Source organism: Phocoena phocoena, chromosome 11 (genome assembly GCF_963924675.1).
Source record: "Phocoena phocoena chromosome 11, mPhoPho1.1, whole genome shotgun sequence".
In the NCBI taxonomy this organism is placed as follows: domain Eukaryota; kingdom Metazoa; phylum Chordata; class Mammalia; order Artiodactyla; family Phocoenidae; genus Phocoena; species Phocoena phocoena.
The window spans coordinates 100,253,087-100,273,959 of record NC_089229.1 but is presented as its reverse complement, the minus strand read 5'-3'; the positions used below and the strand labels follow the sequence as shown (position 1 = coordinate 100,273,959).

Genomic DNA, 20,873 nt, shown 5'->3' with positions numbered 1-20,873 from the left:
CTTGTCAACTGCATTATTATGAACTTTCATCAAATCTTTAACCGTGGTCATTTTTAAGGCTTTTGTCATTCACAGACAGTTCTGGGTGTACTCTGATGCTTTTGCAAATACGTTCCTATAAAAGGGTTTCACCTTCAAGGAATTCATGGAAAAGACTCTGACAAGCACAGGTTTCTGGTAACTCACCATACTGCTGAACTGAATGAATAAGCATTTTCAGAACTCTAATGGAAAACTGATGAACTCATAAAAGTGCTAACAAAAGATCAAGATGAAAAAATTAATTACATGGGACTGAGTGAACTGGTGAGGATGATTATAATTTTTGTGACTTTCTGTTTGAATTTAAAAAAAAAATCCCACAAGGACTCAGAGGCAAAAAATATACAAATCAATTTTCTCTGCAAAGTAAAGGAGCTGTTACAGTGGAGGATTCCTGGGCTGAATGTCAACATTACGACACAGTGTGAGTGTGTTTCGTGTTTGGTAATTGCAATCATTGTTGCTTTTGTTGTGGTCACCCATTTACAATGCTTGGTGTCAGTCTATTTATCTCTCGTAAAAATAAAATACAGTGTGCGTGTGTGTGTGAAAAAAGAAAAAAGGAAAGTACAAGAAAAATAAATAACATAAAAATAGCCTATTGGGCTTCCCTGGTGGCACAGTGGTTGAGAGTCCGCCTGCCGATGCAGGGCACGCGGGTTCGTGTCCCGGTCCGGGAGGATCCCACACACCGCGGAGCGGCTGGGCCCATGAGCCATGGCCACTGAGCCTGCGCGTCTGGAGCCTGTGCTCCGCAACGGGAGAGGCCACAACAGTGAGAGGCCCACGTACCGCAAAAAAAAAAAAAAAAGCCTATTAATATCAATCAATCTTCCCCAGAAAGCAAATTATAAACAGTTCACACAATAGCTTAAAAAAGAACATGTAACAGCAGTCTATATGCCATGACATGATTTATTATTAATTGCCAAAATTTCTACATGATCTCTGGTATGCAAGACTTGTCACTAAACAATGATCCCAAAGCAGAAAAAAATCTTTACAGAAAGACAAAATGGGGAACATTTTGAAAATAGAGGGAAGAATGTAAAAAAGATAAAATCAAGATACAAAAAAATCCCTCCTTACCCTGGAACAATGGTTGACACTACCCCTTCTCTGAGGCTCTCCACTACCCAAGCTCTGTTTAACTGTACATTAATAAATATTCAAATAGAAAGTGGACCGAGACATTTATCTAAGAATAGGGCACTGAAAGAAACTCATTCTGGAAAGATCAATTTTCCTTCAGCTTTCCTAATAAATGTCAGTGTGTCTTTCTACACTTGACACTAAAGAAACCAGATCCTTGTATCTAAGTTATGAGGGGACTCCCTGGTAGTACACACCATGACACGTCTGCTTTGAAAGGTACCCGTCTTCCTTGCTATGGAGCTACCCTAGCTCACAAGAGCTCTGGTGGTCTGATCAAAGGGCTCCCCAAAAGATTCATGTCACCCTCTCACTGAACACTTTTTACCAATAGTTTGGCACTTATGTTTCTCCAACAAAGAGATGGAAACAACACTGGAAAAGAGACACTCTTATAATGGGAACTGAGATTAGAGCCTTCACTTGTTAAAACTATTTCTTCCATTCAGACCTCCCACCTTTATTCTTCCTAAGAAAAAGTTTAAAGCAAGGGTAGAGAATCTAAAAAGACATATAAAAACATAGCAAACAAACAGAAACAGCAGAATTCTTTAACAAGTCACCTCCGGGTTGAGATGCTGATCTGGGACTCCCAGGTGTCATGACATCCATGTCCTTCATACCTGTTACCAACCTCAACTTGTTATAACTTTAACGGCTCTTGTGAACAAGACAGGCTATAAAGTAAATAAACGTTTTGCTATTTAAATCAACGCCTTTGACTCAGAAGTGTTTGTGTTTTCCCATTCAATTTAAAAGCAGGGTTGTGCTCAGTCTGGTGACAGACAGGCAAGTTAAATTTCATCTCATCAGGTGTGTCAGCATATACAACATCAATATACACAAGTCAGCCCCAAATATGTAACGCACAGATGAATGCATTAACATGAATCAATTCTTAATACGGCTATGTTTTAATTCTTATTTAACTCTAAATACTTACACTCAGTGAAGTGCTTTGAAACCCTGCAAACATACATTACGTACTGTTCACCTAAGCCATACTGGCTGGGCTTCACCCTCCTTTAACCAGCAGCACTGCCGTGACTGTAAAAAATCGCAGACCTGTTTTTCAGCACTGGTCCTGGCTGACTCCTCCTGTGCCAGCACCATCTCTCGCTCTGCAGTTATCTGTACACTTTCTCTTAGTGCTTCTTCCAGCTCTTCAATCCTGTCATCCTTCTTACGGAGACTGTCCTGGAAAACGACGGAAGACCAGATGAAGGAGACTAATTAACTCAAGGAGAGCCCATTTATCAAGGAAGGGCTATGTGCTTATAAAATGTTCTTCCCTTCAGAAGTACATCTAGGCCAAAAAGATATGGACACAAAGGAAAGAATGAAACGGGGGAAGAAAGACGTAGAGAGGTTGAAGAAGTAAGTATATTGTTAAGAGCAAAGGGTCAAGTTAGTTAAGCAAGAGAAACCTGTGATGGACTTCCTCCGTAACACACAGAAGAAAACTGTCAGTGTTAGGCAGATAGGCAAGCAGGGGCTTCATTATCTAAAAATGCAAAGCCGTTTCTGAGCTACTCTCTAAACTGGGCTTATAGCCAGCTTCGATGAAGCCTAAGTCACAAGACTCAAGAGCTAAACATTCTCTCCCTGCAAAGTTAAGCCCAGATGAAAAAGTAAACCGCGTGATCAGTCGGATTATATGTTACATATAGACAATTGTTGGCAAATTCATTTTTTAAAAAAGAAATGCAAAAGGAGATTTTTCCTCATGAATTCAAGAGAGTAAAGTTTTCTCTCAATCTCATACAAGAAAACTAAAAATAACTGGTGATAAGTAACTGGTCTGGCTAAGGATGAGTAATTTGGTTAGACAACCAAAACCCACTAGGCCTAATATTCTACACAAGTCTAAGAAGTATCTTTTGGGGAGGTAAATATGGATTTCTACCGGAAAGACAAACAAAATCCTACAGGACTTTAAAATCATGTAAGATAGACGATCTTAAAAGAAGAAGAATAAATGAAACCGTTTTCAAGTAGTACGAAGAACTGGATCCATCAGATTATTCTAAGCATTTCTTCTTGAAACAGAACCAGAAGACTAAGAATAAGGTGCTACCTTTTATTAACAGATGAGACAAAGAACAAGATTTGTCCACTCATTCTCCAACTTGCTGAACACTCACATCAGCAAAAGATACCAAAGGATTTTGTCTTTTATCTATGCAACTCTTATTTGATCTTACTGTAGTTCAGTTTTCATAAGACCAAAGTACAAGAAAGTCCTTTTTTGACAACTCTGTCTTCAGAAATCTAGAACTGAAATCTAGAACTGAACTCTCTAGAACTGAAATCTCTACGTCAGAGTTTTCTCCCAACTTTGATGGAATGGCATCTATTCTTTAACATCCTTCCTAATAAAAAGCTGCTATATCTTTTGCTCTCTCCCATTTTTCTCAATTAAAAAAAAAGATTTAGGAAAAAGAATATTCACATTTTGATGATGTATTTTTTTTTTAAGTTTTCATTCTTCTCGGAGATAATGTTATAAAATACTCTGATTTAGTCCCTAAGTAAGGTTCTGTTTTATGCAGGGCAGTTTAGCTACATCAAAAAATGCTCTTTGTTGAAATCTAAATGCTTCCAGTTTGCTTGCCACTAACAGCGGACTACAATAAGGGTTTCTACAATGAGGCCAAGCAGAGAGAGACAAGGAATGACTCCCTTGAAAACAAAGTCCAACATAGTTTCTCTTGATTCAAAGAAAATGAAATGTAACAGAAGGATTAAGTGGAAAGGAATGGATGCAATGATCTGTGCAGTCCTGTCAAATCCTCTAATGAATGACTACATCTGTAGTAACATGGGGATTCTGAATTACAGATTCCTGTAAGCAAATAGAAACACAAATGGTTCCCGTTATCAATTAGCTGCGAATAGCTCAGTGTTATGTTTATGTCCAGCCTATTGCATCCTTCACCCTTAAACTGTCTTCTGGAGATCTCCTGAGCGGCTTCTGGTAACCTAACCTAAAATGAGGGTTATTCCAAATAACTTCCCAGGAACCCAATTTCAAGCAAACAGGTTTACTTGCTCTTCTGCATGGGCCAAAAAACAGCTTTGAGGCTTTATCAATAAAACTTTTTTTTAGAGCGAGGATAATTAGTAATTTGTCATACTGAAAGTTTCCCTGAAACCAGTGTTAAAACCAGAGTCTACCAGATGAACTGTGTGTGCAAGGTCATTTATTTAAAAGTTTTCTGGACCTAATGGCAAAGCCTGGTGCAAAATCTTTCTCCATGACAAAAACGAAAAACAGAAGCCAAGTGAAACCACAAATAAAAAGAAAAGGAGAAGAGACTGTTGAATCATTTTTATGAGATACTGTAAGTCATGTTACATCTCAGTATAAAACTAGGTATGGGACCATCTGCTCTAAGGAACTCATATTAAACCAGGGCAATAACGAGAAAACTGAAGATAGCAAATCAAATACCACCCCCACCATCTTTAACAAAGTCCAACTACTGAAACCATACAGTGAATAAAATTTGGCTCTAGTTTTGTTTTTGGAATCTTAACAGATATCTGCTAAGGCAAACCAAGGAAGTTTCCTTTGTACTGAACAAAACCTTGAATCTATTTCATTTAATAAAATATTGAGCCAATGCCAGAAATAAATAGAACCTTTTAGTTCTACAAATATTGCAGCCCTAACCACACTGCTAGGTCATATTTATAATTATTCTTTCTTGTCCTCACTGTTTCTTCAAGGTTAAATACATTTTTCTGCACTTAGATTATAATATGGGTACTTTTTTGTAACGTTTAGAATACTAGAAAAAAGAAAAGATCTTAAAAAGTTTAGAAAGGGCAAAAATGATCACCCATAAAGAATAAAAAAATGGAAGGCAGTGGAATTTTTAATGGCAACACAGAAAACTAGAAGACAATTGAGGCGATGCCTTTAAAACTCCGAGGGAAAGATGACTTCTGATATAGAATTCTACATCCAAACTGTCAATCTAATGTGAGGGTGGAATGCAAAGTCTGAAAAACTTTACCTCACATCACAGACCCTCAGAGAGCTACCAGGTCTGTGCTCTGTCTCAAATGCATGGTGAAGGGAACTGTGGAGGTGACAACAAGCCTGGAGAATAAGTACAGTTTGGAGTAGAGGACAGAAAACTCCAGGAAAGATGTTTCCAAGAAAAAAGTGCATGTAGAGATTACCTGAGGTTAATTAATAAGGGATGATGGATTTTACAACAGTAACAATATTGGGAGGAATGTTATGGTTGGAAAAAGGAATTTGGGAATAAACTGGTGACATGTATACAAATAACTAATAAAACAAACAAACAAACCAATTACCACCACCAGGAAAAACTACAAGTCCAATAAAGGAAATGAAGTCATAATACACTACGTGCCTTGGTCACAATAATGCAAAACTTGATATAATTATATTGGAAAGACAGAGAGGGAAGAGTGTGGGGTGACTTGTGCAAAAAAGCCAATTCCTCATCACTCAGGATAAGAACTCAGTACATAACTAATGTCCAAATGAGAAAAATAATCAAATAACGATAAAAAAGTGGAAGTAAACAACAGAAGAAACAACCCAAAGAGGTGAAAGTGGTCGTCTCCGAGGGGCAGGCATCAAGGTTAGACAAGAACGGGGCAGATGGGCCGTATAGCACTGCCTTGCTTTGTATACAATATAAATATATATTGTTCTGAAAGAAATCAAAATGAAATTAAAAATGTTAAAAGAAGAGTGCACACTGCCAAGTAAATTAATAAGAATACAGAGAATTTTTGGAAATAGTTATAAATGTGGTGACTATTTCAGATACTGATACTCTAAACATATTAACTATTTATTACGGAAAGAGAAGAGCTGACTGGACAAATGTGTCACAACTCAGTGCTAACGGCAAAAAGGAATAAAAGTTTAAGAAAACAACATGTATGAATTTTAAGCCACTGTACTCTTCAGTTTTCTCTTCAAAAGTCCTGTGAAGACACAGGGAACAGACTTGTGGTTGCCAAGGCGGTGGGCAGACAAGAGACGGAGGGATGGGGAGTTTGGGGTGAGCAGATGCAAACCATTATATACAGAATGGATAAACAATAGGCTCCTACGTACAGCACGGGGAACTATATTCAATGTCCTCTGATAAACCATGATGGAAAAGCATATGAAAAAGAACATACATGTATAACTGAGTCACTGTTGTACAGCAGAAATCGAGACACACTGTAAATCAACTAGACTTGAATAAAATAAAATTTTTAAAAAGTCCTGCGAATTTCTTCATGTCAATAATTTGCTTGAGTGGGTCAAAGTGATGATGATAAATTCCTTTCCAGTCCTTAGGTAACTGTGGGATACTCCAAATAATAACATTTTTTAAAGGAATGATAATGTTGCCATAAGTTCTGCTATTAACCCAAAGATTCTGAAGATATCTAAAGCTTAAACATCTCAACAGCCGAGGTCTGAGGCACCAAGCCAAGAGCTTTCAAAACTGTCCCCCATCCCCTTTTCTGTGCAAATGGTTCCATACATACACACACACACACACACACACACACACACACACCCCTATAAAAACAGTAGTGAGTAGATTTCGGTGATAGAGTTTGACACAGAATTCTGGTGATAAAACTGCTCGTCTATACTATACTTAACAGTGTGTTTTGGTTTGAAGAGAAAAGTCTCTCACCTGTTCACTGCCCTAACTTTGAGCAGAAGTGACAGTGACCACCAGCTTCTCTGAATGTGTGTGACGCAATAAAACGTCACTTGGTAAAGTGGTGGACTTCAGAAACTGTGAAACACAACAGACTCGGTACACTCTCAGGCCCAGGCTCGAGGAAGTAGGGGATGTGCTGAGCCCCCGGAAAGTACTCCTTGGTGGCTCTGAGAGTGATTGTACCAAGTACAGCCTAAGGCCCTGAATGTGCTTTACAGTCTTAACTAGACTTTCTCTTTCAAAAAGTCCACATTCACCCGTCTTCAACATAAATCATGAGGCAGCCACACCACTCAAGTCTGTAATCCTGGAGAAATCTGCACAGAAGCCCCGAGATCCCTAATCCCTTCTATCCCTGGGACACTCCGCAGGCTCGAAGGCTCTGAGGCATCCAGAAAGCAGAAAGATGACTTACTGGAACTAAATGTAGATAGAGATTAAAGTTAAGTTTGAGAACTTCATTCCTGTTGTTCGTATGCATTATTGATTTGCAGCTAGCCTGGAATAAAATCATAACTTCTCATTTGTCTTGTCCCATGCAACACAGCCACTAGCCACATGGAGCTAATGAGCACTTAAAATGTGTCCAAACTAAGATGTGCTATAAATTCTAAAGACTTGCTGCCTCCCCAAAAAAGGAATGTAAAATAGTTCATTAATAATCTTCACACTGATTATGTGTTGAAATGGCAACATTTTGGACATACTGGATTAAGTAAAGTACATTATTAAAGTCATCTGTTTCCTTTTAGTTTTTTTTGTGATGCTATTAGAAAATGCAAAATTATACGTGTGCTCACGCTGTATTTCTACTGGACACCGCTCAAGTTTTTACATACGAAATGCATCTATAAAAGGCTATACAACACACCATGTTTTACATAAATTCGTAACTCTTCTCTTAGTTCGGAGCCTGTTAGCACATAAATATGAGGTACCAGGTGAGAATCCTTACAGAAAACACTGTCAAAAGCTCTAACAAGTGACTGACAATTACTGCAGTGATAACATGAGTAACAGAAATTCAAATGGCACTTACTGTTCTATCAACAGAGAAAACCAGACTGTGAATTGAAAGGAAAAAGAAAAATTCAGGCATGTGGCAGATTACTTTAGCACCTAGGATATAAAGTGCCTATGTTAGCTATTAATTATATCAATTTAACATGTTACCTCAATACTTAGCAGCTTAAAAGAACAGTGAACATTTTTTGTCTCACACAGTTTCTGTGGGTCAGAAACTCAAGAGCAGCTTAACCTAACAGTCTGGTGCCAGGTCCTCTCACTGGGGGACAGCTGAGATGTCTGCCAGGATTCAGTCCTCTGCTTCCTCTTACATGGTTGGCAAGTTGGTGACGACCACTGGCAAGGGGCCTCTGCTCCTCTCCACATGGCACCTGGCATTCCTCAGAGCAGGTGACCCTGGAGAGCAAGGCAGGGCAACCATGTCTCTTGTGTTCCAGCTTCAGAAGTCACATATCATCACATCTGACACTTTCTCCTGTGCACAAAGACTAACCCTGCCACAAGACTACACAAGGCCACAAATACCAAGAGGTAAGGATGCTCTGGGGCCACCTTGGAAGATGGTTTTCATAGTACCCGAGGATATAGCTCCAGTACAAGAAAACCGGATTATCAACGAAGCAATGAAGAATGAAAACAGTGATTACCAGAACTGCTCCTGAGAGAAAAATAACTGTTGGGATAAGAGAGCCTTTACTACAAAGACACAGCTTTTGTTATGAGATTATATTAAAGTGGAACCCAAATGATACCAAATTAAAATGAAATCCAAACATACCTAAAATGTAAAAGGCAGACATTCAGAAGACATCACAAAATTGGGTTATGGATCAGCGTGTCATTGGATATGAGATCAGCAAAATATGCATTCTGTCGGGAATTATTTAGAAGAAAGTCTGCAACTGGATTGAGTTGTAAGGGGAGATGTTTTCTTGGGATTATGGTAAACATTAGAGTAATCCAACTGCATTCAATGACAGTTCAGTCCTAAGAACACACAACATGCCAGTCAGTCACAGCTCAACTGAAAACAAACTCCTGGGTCAGTGTTCGGAGAGCTATCCGTACAACAGAGGTTTATTAATACGTTTAGCCTCCACATTTTGGGGGAATTAAGCCAGTTTTTTAAGAAAATATGAGAATGAAATATTCAGAGTCTTGCTGGCTCCCACTGAGTAAAGCCCTCTATAAACTCCTGACCCCTCACGGATTCTGATGATAATTAAGTCTAATCTTTACGCCAACTCTACTTATTAGCTGGGGTCCAATGAGACCACTTCATTCACAGAGGAAAGGGTTCAACGCAGGTGGTTTTTGTGACTAGTTCTGGGGGCATGGTAGAGGGAGAACGAGAGGAAAGGGGAAGCTACCAAAGAATTTCTCACATCTTTAAACAAGAAGCCTCCTATACTCAAACGAGATTAGGGCAAAAGCTGTGACAGCTGTAACTTCACTCAGGCAACTAAAGAAGACTGGACCGGACCCTTTAGCAAATCCCATAATCCCACTCCCTTAAAACACTCCTCTGAACTTTACTTCTTGACATCAGCTCTGTCAACATCAGCTATAAACCAGCTGTAAGACTCTGCTCCCCACTGCCTTGCCTTCAGATCAAACGTTCACTAAGGAAAGCAAAGGCAAGAGGAAACAAGGAACAAGAGCAATCAGAAATTAATGTTTTGTTCTCTTCAAACAGCTCCCTCAAAATTGAAAGAAAAAAAAGGCTCACTATACAGTAACATAAAAAGAAATCACTTGATACGGACAAATCTCATTAAGCTTTTCTCAGCAGCAGAAGGAAGGTCACTGCAGATTTCATGAGTATCTGAGGGAACAGCCCCCCACGTCCACTCATCCCCCTGCCCTGGCCCTGCCAGTGGAGGTCATTCCCTCAGCTTAACATTAAGAGCCACTTCCTCTGGGGTAAACACCACTTACCAGAGAGTTTAACATGCTCTGAAAGATATTAATGTTAACTGCTATCCGTTCTCCTTACTGTGAAGAGACCATGCTTCCTTCTCCATCACCCTCAACCCCACTGCTATACCTCCTCCCCATCCCCCAAACATAAATACACACGCGGAAGATTTCATTAAAATCCTTCAACAGGTCAGAATTCAATTAGCAACTGCTCAGATGCTTAGTGGGGTGGGGGGAAAGTTGAAGCCAGATGCATTGATGAAGTCAATTTTAAGAAAAGAAAGCTAGCCTAACACAGAGACAGAATTTGGTTACACACCAACCACTTTTTGGTTTAAGGAAATGTTTTGGGTTCAAATGTAAAGATATTTTCTCCCCCTGTTCCCTTTAAAGTCCCTCAAATATCTCCCACGGTTCAAGTTGTTAAAAATCAAAGTCAAAACAAAAGCAGATGCATTTCATTAAGGAAATGGAAACATATACATATAAAATAATGCTTTATATAAATAACTTTTATGGAGCACCGAGTACAAATATCCCACATAGATTGGCCAGGTGCTCATCTTGAAAATTCTGGTAGCTGGTAACAGAAGTTCAGGCAAGGACATGGGGTTTACCTAATCGTAGGACACGTCTCCTCTGATCACTAATGCTTATTAAAAAGAACAAGCACAAATTTTCAAAGTCTTCCCCCAAAACCCCAAAGATAGTCTTTTACTTAATTTAATAAACAATTGATGTGGTCCATAAGAGGCTGTCTCTCTTGCCTCTGAGGTCTTGGCAAAGGTGCTATATATACACCTGTTTCTGCTCTCTCTTAAAAATAAAAGGAATCTCTTTGGAGATTCAACTTTCCAAACGCAAAGGAGGAGTTTCCACAATAACACAAAGGAAAGGATTAAACCATACGTTTCACTGAAGTGAGACCCTAGTACTTGTGAGAAATTTCATGACAAATGTAACTTTAACCACTTACTGATTTATGGGGAGCGTTCCTGAAATAAGCTCAAATGATGTGATTCAAAGTTCCCATAGAAGAGGGCTAAACTTACCTGCAGGAAGTAGCTTAGTAGGCTACACAATCACACTATCAATAAACATCCTTTCAGCACATTTCAAATGGAACTGAACTTTGTCCAGAGGAAAACACGTCTACTGAGGACATTTCAAACATGGCAGAATTTCTTAAAGTCAGTTTGAGACTTGTTTTGCTTTTTTCCTAAATGGTAAGAAGTGGCACAGTTTGAGCTAAAAGCTTTAAAAATTTGTACATGTGCCAACAATATAAGTAGGTGCTTTACCTGCAGGAAAACACAATTTTCAAGTTAATTTCAGCAACTATCCACAGGGTTGTGAAAACAGATGCTGATTTGTATGTACACTTTTCCTATATAATCCCTAACTCCATTTAATATTTGTTGAGAACTCCATAAAAACCCACTTATGCTCCTATTCCAGATAGAAAAAGCCCTAAGAAAAAAACTAATCCAAAGGGAACAAAGGATATAGAATTAAATCTTTAAATAGGTCAAGAAGGTCTGTTAAGAAGAAACCAAAATTTATTTTTCCAAAAACAAGAAGAACATGAATACATCAGAGGTATCTTGCATGTGACACATCACATACTATTTCTGGGAGGATGTCAGATAATCAATTTTTTAAAAGGTTATCTTAAACCATTATCCCCATGGTCAATGGAAAAAGCAAGGATAAGTGGTCTTCATTTCAGAAAGAAAAAAAAAAAAATCTCTTACCAAAATGGAAGAAAACAAATTTTTGTAGGTAGAGCAAATAAAATACAACTGTAAAGAAAAACACAAATGTTTCACTGATTCTGCATCTAAGAGGAGAATTTGCCTAAATACATGTAAAGCTGCGTTCCCCTATCTCTACTTCTATTGTTTTCACTTTCTTTGAACTTTATTCTTAATAGTCATTGGTCTCAGGAGAGCCGGCTCACAATGTTCTTTCAGCAGTCCCATTAATCTCCCTGACAGTCCTCTCTCTCAAGGTTAAATTCAGATACTTATCTTTGTCATAAATAAAAACAAAGCACCACACCACTACTGATATGAGCCACTACCCCCAGTTCAGTCTGCTTTGCCGTATCAGAACCTGCAGTTCTGTCAAAGGACAAAGTGTCACTGCTGAAAGAATAAAAATATGAAAGGTAGACATCCTGAACCAAGGGAAGATGGCATTTCCTTTGTTAAAATATGCGAGGCCCTTAGAGGGTAACCTGTGAAATTTTAAAGAATATTAGGGTGCTAAATATAATATCATTATACAACATTTTTTTAATTTGTAACTAAATTTTTATTACTTATAACAATAATTGTAGCTGTAATTAATGAACAGCTGCCTCTGTAAAAGATTAAGAAAGGCTAAAAAGAAATTTTAAAAATAGCCCTTAACCTAAGGCAGATATAAATTAGTCGGGGGGCGGGGGCGGAGAAGATTGATTAAATCACACAGGAGCAATTCTAAAACAATGTATTGAAAAATATAAAATAAAATATAATTAAACATACAGGCTGAGGAACAACAGATAAGACAATAACAAGAACAGGGTGGAGTTCATCAACAAAAGTTAATTTTAAGCCAGAATCTTCAGGCAGTAAAGCTGGACATCCACAGTAAGAAGACTGCATGAGTAGAAGAGCATAAGTTAGAAAACCAATAAACTATACTTAAGGAACACCAACACTATCAGGTTGTATAGAATAGAGTAGCTATGCTAGTGAGTATTTCACCTAAAAATGAGGCTAGAAATTCTTAAAGGATTCGGTTGACAGGAAGCTCCCAAGGGCAGGCTAAGATGCTTGTGAATGAGAGGTCTTGACATCTATTGATGCAACTGAAATCAATAAACCATTTTATAGAGAACCAACAACGGGCAAAGTACCAAGACAGGGTTCCCAAACTCAAATATACGGGGAAACAACACACAGACTAACAGCATATAATACACGGTAAGAAAATAAAGCCTTGAAATCAAAGCAGAAACAAGCTGTAATGGAAGTGCAACACAGAGTGTGATTAATTTCCACTGCAAGGATTTATGCAGGCTTTACAAGGGAGGGAACATTTGATCTGAACCTTAAAAGATGGGTAGGCTTGCAGTACAAAGCTTTTCTAATCCCAAAATGACCATCAGTCAAATCAGCTAAGATTATGCTTCCATATAATGCTTACTTGGGAGGCTCCTGTTGCTGGGATTTACCTAATTCCAGCTCTTCACACAGCAATTACTTACGAATTCCACTACAGCACATCTTTTCACATATCCAGCACAAAAAAAAAATGTTTTAATAAGCATATCTGATGTTCACAGGGGGAAAAAAATTCTTCTTTATCTCTATATCCTCACAGCACTCAGCGCAATGACAATTCCACAACGGGCACTCAATAAATGTTTACTGAGGATAACCACGGCTTATTCTGAAATCTGACATAGCCAATTGCAGTGAAACATGGCTTGCAGAAAATGTGAATGAAACAACTCAGATCTAAATGTAACTAATACAGAGCTAAGCTCTCGAGTAGTGGAAACAGAAAGCCTGGCAAAATTCGACGCAGACTGTCAACAGAAGAGCCGCTATAATCGAAAAACATTAAAGTAGGAAAAACATGATAGTAGGAAAGGCCTGTCACCAATCTGTGCCTCATTGCTTTTATCATTCATGTCCTTTATTTGTGAATATCAACTGGAATTGTAAAATAGTTTAAATGTTAGTATGCAAGGACCATGGCAGAAACTCTTTAAATACCCATCGTATAACAATGTCTTAGAACAGTCACACATATACCTAAGATATTCCAAGGATCTTGCGAGGGGCAGTGAATTTTGGTGAGCGTGTGACAGAAATACTGGCAAGGTAAGTATCTGGATTGATGTGGGATCATCTACTATGCCCAAGGTCAGCAGGGCAGAATGTAAGGCACCCCCTTCCCCAGACCAGGGGGATCGCTGGGTACTTTCTCTCTTGACCATCCTGGATACACTGGATACACTGGATCAGACCACACACGGATGCTGTCCTCTTTCTCAGCCTCTCAGAAGCATTAACAATCCTCTCCTGCCTTCAGTGATGCTATACTCTTTCTCTCCCGCTTCAAGTGGCCTCTTCATTTTAGCTTCCTTTCGAGCACCACCCTCTCCGAGTCTGTCCCAGCTCTCAACGGTGAGGATCCTAAGGGTTCAGCTCTAACTACATTTTCTTCTGTCAATATTTTATCTCTAGACGGTATCTGATTCTTATGGGTTAAAATATGATATTTAAGCTCAAGTCTCCAAAATTAATTTAACTACACCAGACTTCTCTAAACTTCAAATCTGCACTTCCAACTGCTGGCTTGACATCTCCATCAGGAAATCTCTCAGATACAGTCACATGTTGAAAATGGACTTGTTCCCCTTCCCTGGAAACCTGTTGACCTCACCCTCAGGGTTTGCCCATCTCATCACTGAGCATCGCCACACACCCTGTTCCCCGTGCCAGGAAACCTAGCAGCCATCCCCCTTCCTTCCTCTCCTTTAGTGCCCACATGCCAACCCACAAGAAATTCTTGCCTGTTCTACCTAACTGTAACAAATCTCAAATCCACCCTCTCTTCTTTTTTCTCTTCCGAGCCTCCAAAAACCTCTATCATCACCTCTCATCTTCATTATTACTACAGGGCCTCCTACTATGATCTGAGCTCCTTTGGAGGAGGGACGGTGTTCATCATCACTATTTACACAAAGCAGGTGTGCAAGACATATTTACTGACATACACTTTCTTCATAACCACTCATCCCATTCTAATCCGTTGTCCAAATACTGCAAAAAAAACAGTACTCTCAAAATGCAACTCAAATCCTGTCCATATTTACTTAAGGTGTTTCGCTACTTATAAAATTTAAACTTCATACATGGCCTACAAGGTCCGGCGTTACTAACACACACGGGTGCCTGTGTTCTACCTCACTCACCACACTCTGGTCCTCGAACAACCTAAGGTAAGGTTTTTCTTACCTTAGGGATTCCCTCCACTTTAAACACTGTTTCCTCTGCTTTGCTTTTTAAGACCTCATCTTCACGTCATACCCTCAGAAGGGACATCTCTGATGGCTCTACCTAAATTTGCTGCCCACCATCTTTCCCTCCCCCACTATCTTTCAAGTGCCCGGTTTATTTCCTTACAGCACTTACCATAATTTCTACTTACTTGTCCACTTAGTTTTATCATTACACTCTCCTCCATGAGACAATATGCTCCAGAGGGTAGGGAACATGCCTTTTCGTAACTGCACAACCAAAGGTTAGCAACAGAGTTCTACACTTAGAGAGCATTCAATAGATGTATGTTGAATAAATGCAAGACATCAAGTATGTCTAAAGAAAATGAGCAAAATCAAACCTAACATCTTGGAGGGATAGAGACTTGTCAAGACATATCAACTCTGATAATAACGGTCTATTATTGATATCATCATGGCTTTAAGATTTGGGTCAAATCTTTGGAATAGTCAACTTGCTAAACTAATTCTAAACTAAATGACAGCTTTAGGATGTCGAACAATATGGAGAACACAGTAATATCTGCACTGCAAATTTAGAGATGGTATATGAAAAAAGCCCAAGATATCTATCCTGTATCATTACGCTTGGTGGTAAGATGTTTCTGAAATTCATAACTCACTTGTTTAAAGGAGATGGGAAAGTGAAGTGGGTGATTATAAGTGCTGAGGAAATACAGAGTCAATGACTATTTTTAATAAAATTTTGATTCTGAACTATTTACAGACATACAGAAAAGTTGCAAAAATAGTACAGAGTTCCCATACACTCCTCACCTAGCCTCCTGTAAAGAGTTTACATAACCACAGCACAACGATCAAAACTAGGAAATTCACACTGGCACAATATGACTGACCAAACGGAAGATCTTATTCTGGGCTTCCCTGGTGGCGCAGTGGTTGGGAGTCCGCCTGCCGATGCAGGGGACGCGGGTTCGTGCCCTGGTCCGGGAAGGTCCCACATGCCGCGGAGCGGCTAGGCCCGTGAGCCACGGCTGCTGAGCCTGTGCTCTGCAACGGGAGAGGCCACGACAGTGAGAGGCCCGCGTACCGCATTAAAAAAAAAAAAAAAAAAAATCTTATTCTAATTTCATCAGTTTTTCCCTAATGTCCTTTATCTGTTCCAGGATTTAACCCAGGATCCCACATTTCATTTAGTTATTTAGTTGACATTTCTTCTAAGTGTCCTCCAATCCATCTAAAACAGTGTTCAGTCTGTCTTTCCCTGTCTTTCAAATGCTTGACACTTTTAAATATACTGCTCAGTTATTTTGTAAAAAGTCCCAGAATTTGGATTTGCCTGGTATTTTCTCATGATGTTATGCATTTTGCAGACACACATCAGCATCTCTGTACCTCCCTGTCTGCATATAAATTGAACACCATGAGTTCTTACTAGTATCTCTGATTCCAGTCTAGCACCCCAGGTGCTTTTTCATTATTCTTTCTTGAATAATGAAAAGACTCAGCCTTCATTACCTACAATCTATTTCTTTATTATTACAACATTTATGTACAGTTCTTCTGTCTTTAGCTTCACAGTATTCAAGAAGATGGCTTCCAAAGCTCCTTAGGTCCGTTCCCTTCTTCCCCACCTCTTTGAGAGGGCAGTTATGTTACTCATTTATAAAACTGGATTTCATCTGTTAGGGTTTGTACTCCTTCTGGGGTTCCCCCAGCCCCACACCTTGACTGGTTTTATCTAGTTTTTGGGAAGGGTAAAGAGAAGTGTCACTTTCTCCTCAAACCTACCACCCCCATCCCCTTCCCCTTCTTTCTACTAATCCCCTCCCAACCACTCCCTTAGATAACTGGTCTCTAGCTTACTGTTCCTGTTTTCTTTGGCAAAAAGGATCAGATATATGTGTGTTCTCTCATAATGAGCAGCATACTACAGACAGTCTTTTGTGTACCACCGCCCCCCCCCCTCCCCGGCTTGACAAGATGTCCTGGAAATCACTCCACATCAGTTCGTTAGAGATCTCCCTCATTCCTTTTTGGAGCTGCCAGTCTCCAATGTGGATGCACCACAGTGGACTCAAGCACTCTCCTACCTATAAGCAATTATGTTGTCTGCAATACTTTGCAATTAGTACAATACTGCAAATAACCTTGTGTACGTGACCTGTGAACAACACGGGGCTTAATCTGAGTATAATTACAGTCAGCCCTCCGCATATGAGGTTCCTCTGCATCCATGGCTTCAAACCACAGACCATGTGGTACTGTAGTATTTACTACGGAAAACTGTCGGTGTATAAGTGGGTCCTCGAGTTCAAAACTGTGTTGTTCAAGGGTCAGCTGTATATGTATCTTTATACTGTTGGAGATGTGTCTTTAGATACATCTAGACATTGGAGAGCTGGGGCAGTAAGTACCTGCATATGTATATGAGAATTACAACCCACATAAAAAAATTGCTCTGGGGACTTTACAAATTATGAAGAGCACAAAAGGGCTTCTAAAACCAAAAAGTTTGAGACTAGTTAATGTAGATCACAGTAATAACTGTTCAAATCACGAAAGTACAAACAGGATGCAGTCGAGTGCCTTCACAACTAAGGCCACGCTAAACAGCAGCAGTGCTTAGAGCCTGTGAGATCCCGCGATTCCCTCTATTCTCAGGTAGCATTTTCATTTCATACGTAAGGTATCTCTTTAATCTCTTCAGGACACTTTTAATACGTTGAGCCAAGAACAAAGTAACAACTTATCTCGAAACTCACTTTATGCCAAAAAGAAATACTTTTATTTCCACCTGAAGAATGTTTAAAAATGGAAAATTAGAACAAAATGAAGATACCTTTTCAGAACACTTTCAAAATAAAACATGGAATTTTGAATTAAAGAAAAAACACACAGAAGAGCAAGGACAACGAATGTGCAAATGCTACGCACAACTGTCAAGGATAAGCCTCACACATGACGTTGAACAAAAGAAGCCACGGAAGAATAAATATGATCACTCTATTTACGTAAAGCAAAAATACGTAAAACGAATCTATACTTTTTAAAAATATATACACAGGTTGTAAAGAAAAGCAAAGAACAATAAAAGTCACAATAATGAAGGAAGGGAAGAAACGATGATTGGGAAGGAATACATAAATGATTTCTGGGATGCCAGCAGTATTCCAATTCCTTGAGACAATCACTTTACATGTATTATTCACACTGTGCATGTGGGTGTGTGTGTGTGCTTTATGTACTTTTTAAAATGTGTATTATTCCTCAGAATAAAGGAAGTTAAATGAAAAAGTAATACCACTGCTTTGTGACAAACTGTAACCAGTAAGAGTGAGGCCACCAAGGAACTTAACACCATAACTGGTAGTCACTGAATAACGAAAGGCAAAAACGAACCTCCTAGTTTAAACCAAGCTTTACTCTTCACAAATAAATGAAAATACACTGTGTGTTTATTAACATGATAAGCATAATTAATCTTTGGGAGCCAAGGTGGCATCTGATAAAGATTAAATATTCATTACTCATCAAAGTTCAAAACATTAGTTATAAAGCATTTCTTTTTAACATGATAAAAAATATTTTTTAATCCTCGAATTACTATTATGCCCATACTGGAAATACTACAATAATTCTTTCCCTTCACTTCACCTATTTCATGAAAACATCAGTAATGGACCCATATGTACATTCAGAAATTTAAAACAAAAACAAATTCAGATAATGAGAACTTTTAAAAATACAAATCCTCAAACAATTGCTTTTCTACTCCCCTACTCCCCCATGGATTCTACCATTAGCCATTTCTCCAAGAATCCCTAGTGTCTTTCAGTGGGGACTCATATTTAGAGATCACAATAGGGTCCTAGGGATACTCACCACCACTGGGTTGTCATTTGCAATGACACAGTTAAGAAACAAGTAGCAGAGCTAGTGAGTAAAAGAGCTGAGATCAGGTCCAAAGTGTCCCGCTTGTAGTCCAGTGCTCTTTTCACATATCTGAATGAAGTGCATCCATGTGTATCTTGCATATGGCCATCAGCTATCATTTTTCATAACTTGAATACCTGTCACTTACTGAGACACCTTGGAAAAGTCACTCATCCACTCTAAATTCGTTTTGTCTACATGTAATATATAAACAAATAATCTGATTCACTCATCTGTCGGGTTATATAAAGAGGAAACAAGAGATGACCTATGAAAGCACTTTTGGTGTTACTGTAATACCTGACAGAAGATTAAAAGGGCACGCTTCGGTTTACAAAGACAGACTGGTAGCAGAAACCATTATCTGGTGGGGGTGGGGGGAATGAGACAGATGAAATGGGTAAGGCGCTGCCATAAAGAAGGGCTTGTCTTATAAAACAAATAAATATTCTCTATAATTAAAAACAATGTGATCCTAGTCCAGAAAGCAGGTTGAACTGAAATCCTAGAAACAGCCTAATTATTAAACAATTTCATAAACCATAAAGATGTCAATTCAAACTTATGAGCAGTGAAATAATTTTCTATAAATACTCTAGTGAAATTGTTAGCAATGAAGAAAAAAATAAGACCCTCACAACACAAACTATCCTAAAATTATTTAAATTAAAAAGTAGGGCTTCCCTGGTGGCGCAGTGGTTTAGAGTCCGCCTGCCAGTGCAGGGGACACGGGTTCGTGCCCCGGTCCGGGAAGATCCCACATGCCGTGGAGTGGCTGGGCCCGTGAGCCATGGCCACTGAGCCTGTGTGTCTGGAGCCTGTGCTCCGCAACGGGAGAGGCCACAACAGTGAGAGGCCTGTGTACCGCAAAAAAAAAAAAAAAAAAAAAAGTAAAGGTTAAAAATGAAAGCCCAAAACAACTTAAAAATATTTATAGGTAAATATTTATATGTTCTCAAAATGGGGATAAACTAAGCAAAAAATCTACAGGGAAAAAGCCACCATGGAAGACAGAGATAGATTTAAGTATATTAATAAACAAATGAAAACATAAGACATGAAAAAATACTCTTCCTCACTGGTAATCAGAGAAATATAAATTAAAACAAAAATTAAGTATTTTCCACCCATCAGATTGGCACTAAAAAATAAAAACGGAGGAAGAAAACTTACAGTATCAACTGTTATTGGCAAGGGTGAGGGAAAACTGGTATGCTGCTTTTTCAAAAGTTGGTGTATTTGAGGAAATTTATACTGTTTCTATACAGAGTATGTATTTTATAATCAAAGTTATATACAAGAGGAATGAAAAAGGGAATTAAAAAGTCGGGTTTTCAGGTCAGAAATGAATTTGTTATAAAGCCTAAAAATGGTTTCTACGTAACAGATAACTCCTCCAAATCTCTCTAGTAAAGATTTCTGTGGCTATGCAATGTGGCATAAACACTACCATACCAATGAGAAACTATGAGAGAAAGACAACCTGGCAGCGGCTAGCAGTCTTGGCAGGGGTTTTAGAGATTTCCACCACGTCTATGGCATTCTCTAAACTTAAACTTTCATTCAGACAGGTGAGAGATCCAGGGAGTCTCAGTTAAAATCACAGCCGAGCCACTATGAAAGCTGTGTGCATGTAGGTATAAGTAATTCCATTTCTCTGAGACCACTTCCTCATCTGTAAAATGTGCAAAACCCATCTGCCCCTCTGGACTAGTGAAGGTTAGAAACAGTGAATGCCCAGGCCCTTGTTTCAAGCACCGGGCACACAGCTGACACTTACACGGTCACTGCTACTCTTGTTACGGAGTCTGGTTTAACTTAGTCTTGTGAATAATTAGGTCCAAACATCGATTATGTCTCCAGTGAAGTAAAAAAGTATGTTTTAATACATCCTGTATGACTGAAACACACTCTCTAAACTAAACTTTTTAAAAGTAAGGAAAGAAAGAGGGAGGGGGGAAAAGGTAAGAAAGGTGGGGGGAGAAAGGAAAGGAAGATGGAACCAAGAAGGAAGCCAGGCACAAACCAAGACCGGCAATGCACTTTAATGAAGG

General features: G+C 38.9%; 1 protein-coding gene across 3 annotated transcripts in view; it reads right to left on the bottom strand.

The window, feature by feature from the left end:
• ERC1 (ELKS/RAB6-interacting/CAST family member 1) overlaps positions 1-20,873 on the bottom strand; it is a 357,838-nt gene that overhangs the window by 203,962 nt on the left and 133,003 nt on the right. For 2 of the 3 annotated variants that reach the window (XM_065886875.1, XM_065886877.1), the window contains one exon: positions 2,260-2,391. The exons of the other annotated variant lie outside the window; for it this stretch is intronic. In XM_065886875.1, coding sequence (XP_065742947.1) covers positions 2,260-2,391 — 132 coding nt within the window. The remainder of the gene's footprint in view (positions 1-2,259; positions 2,392-20,873) is intronic. 3 annotated transcript variants of the gene reach the window in all.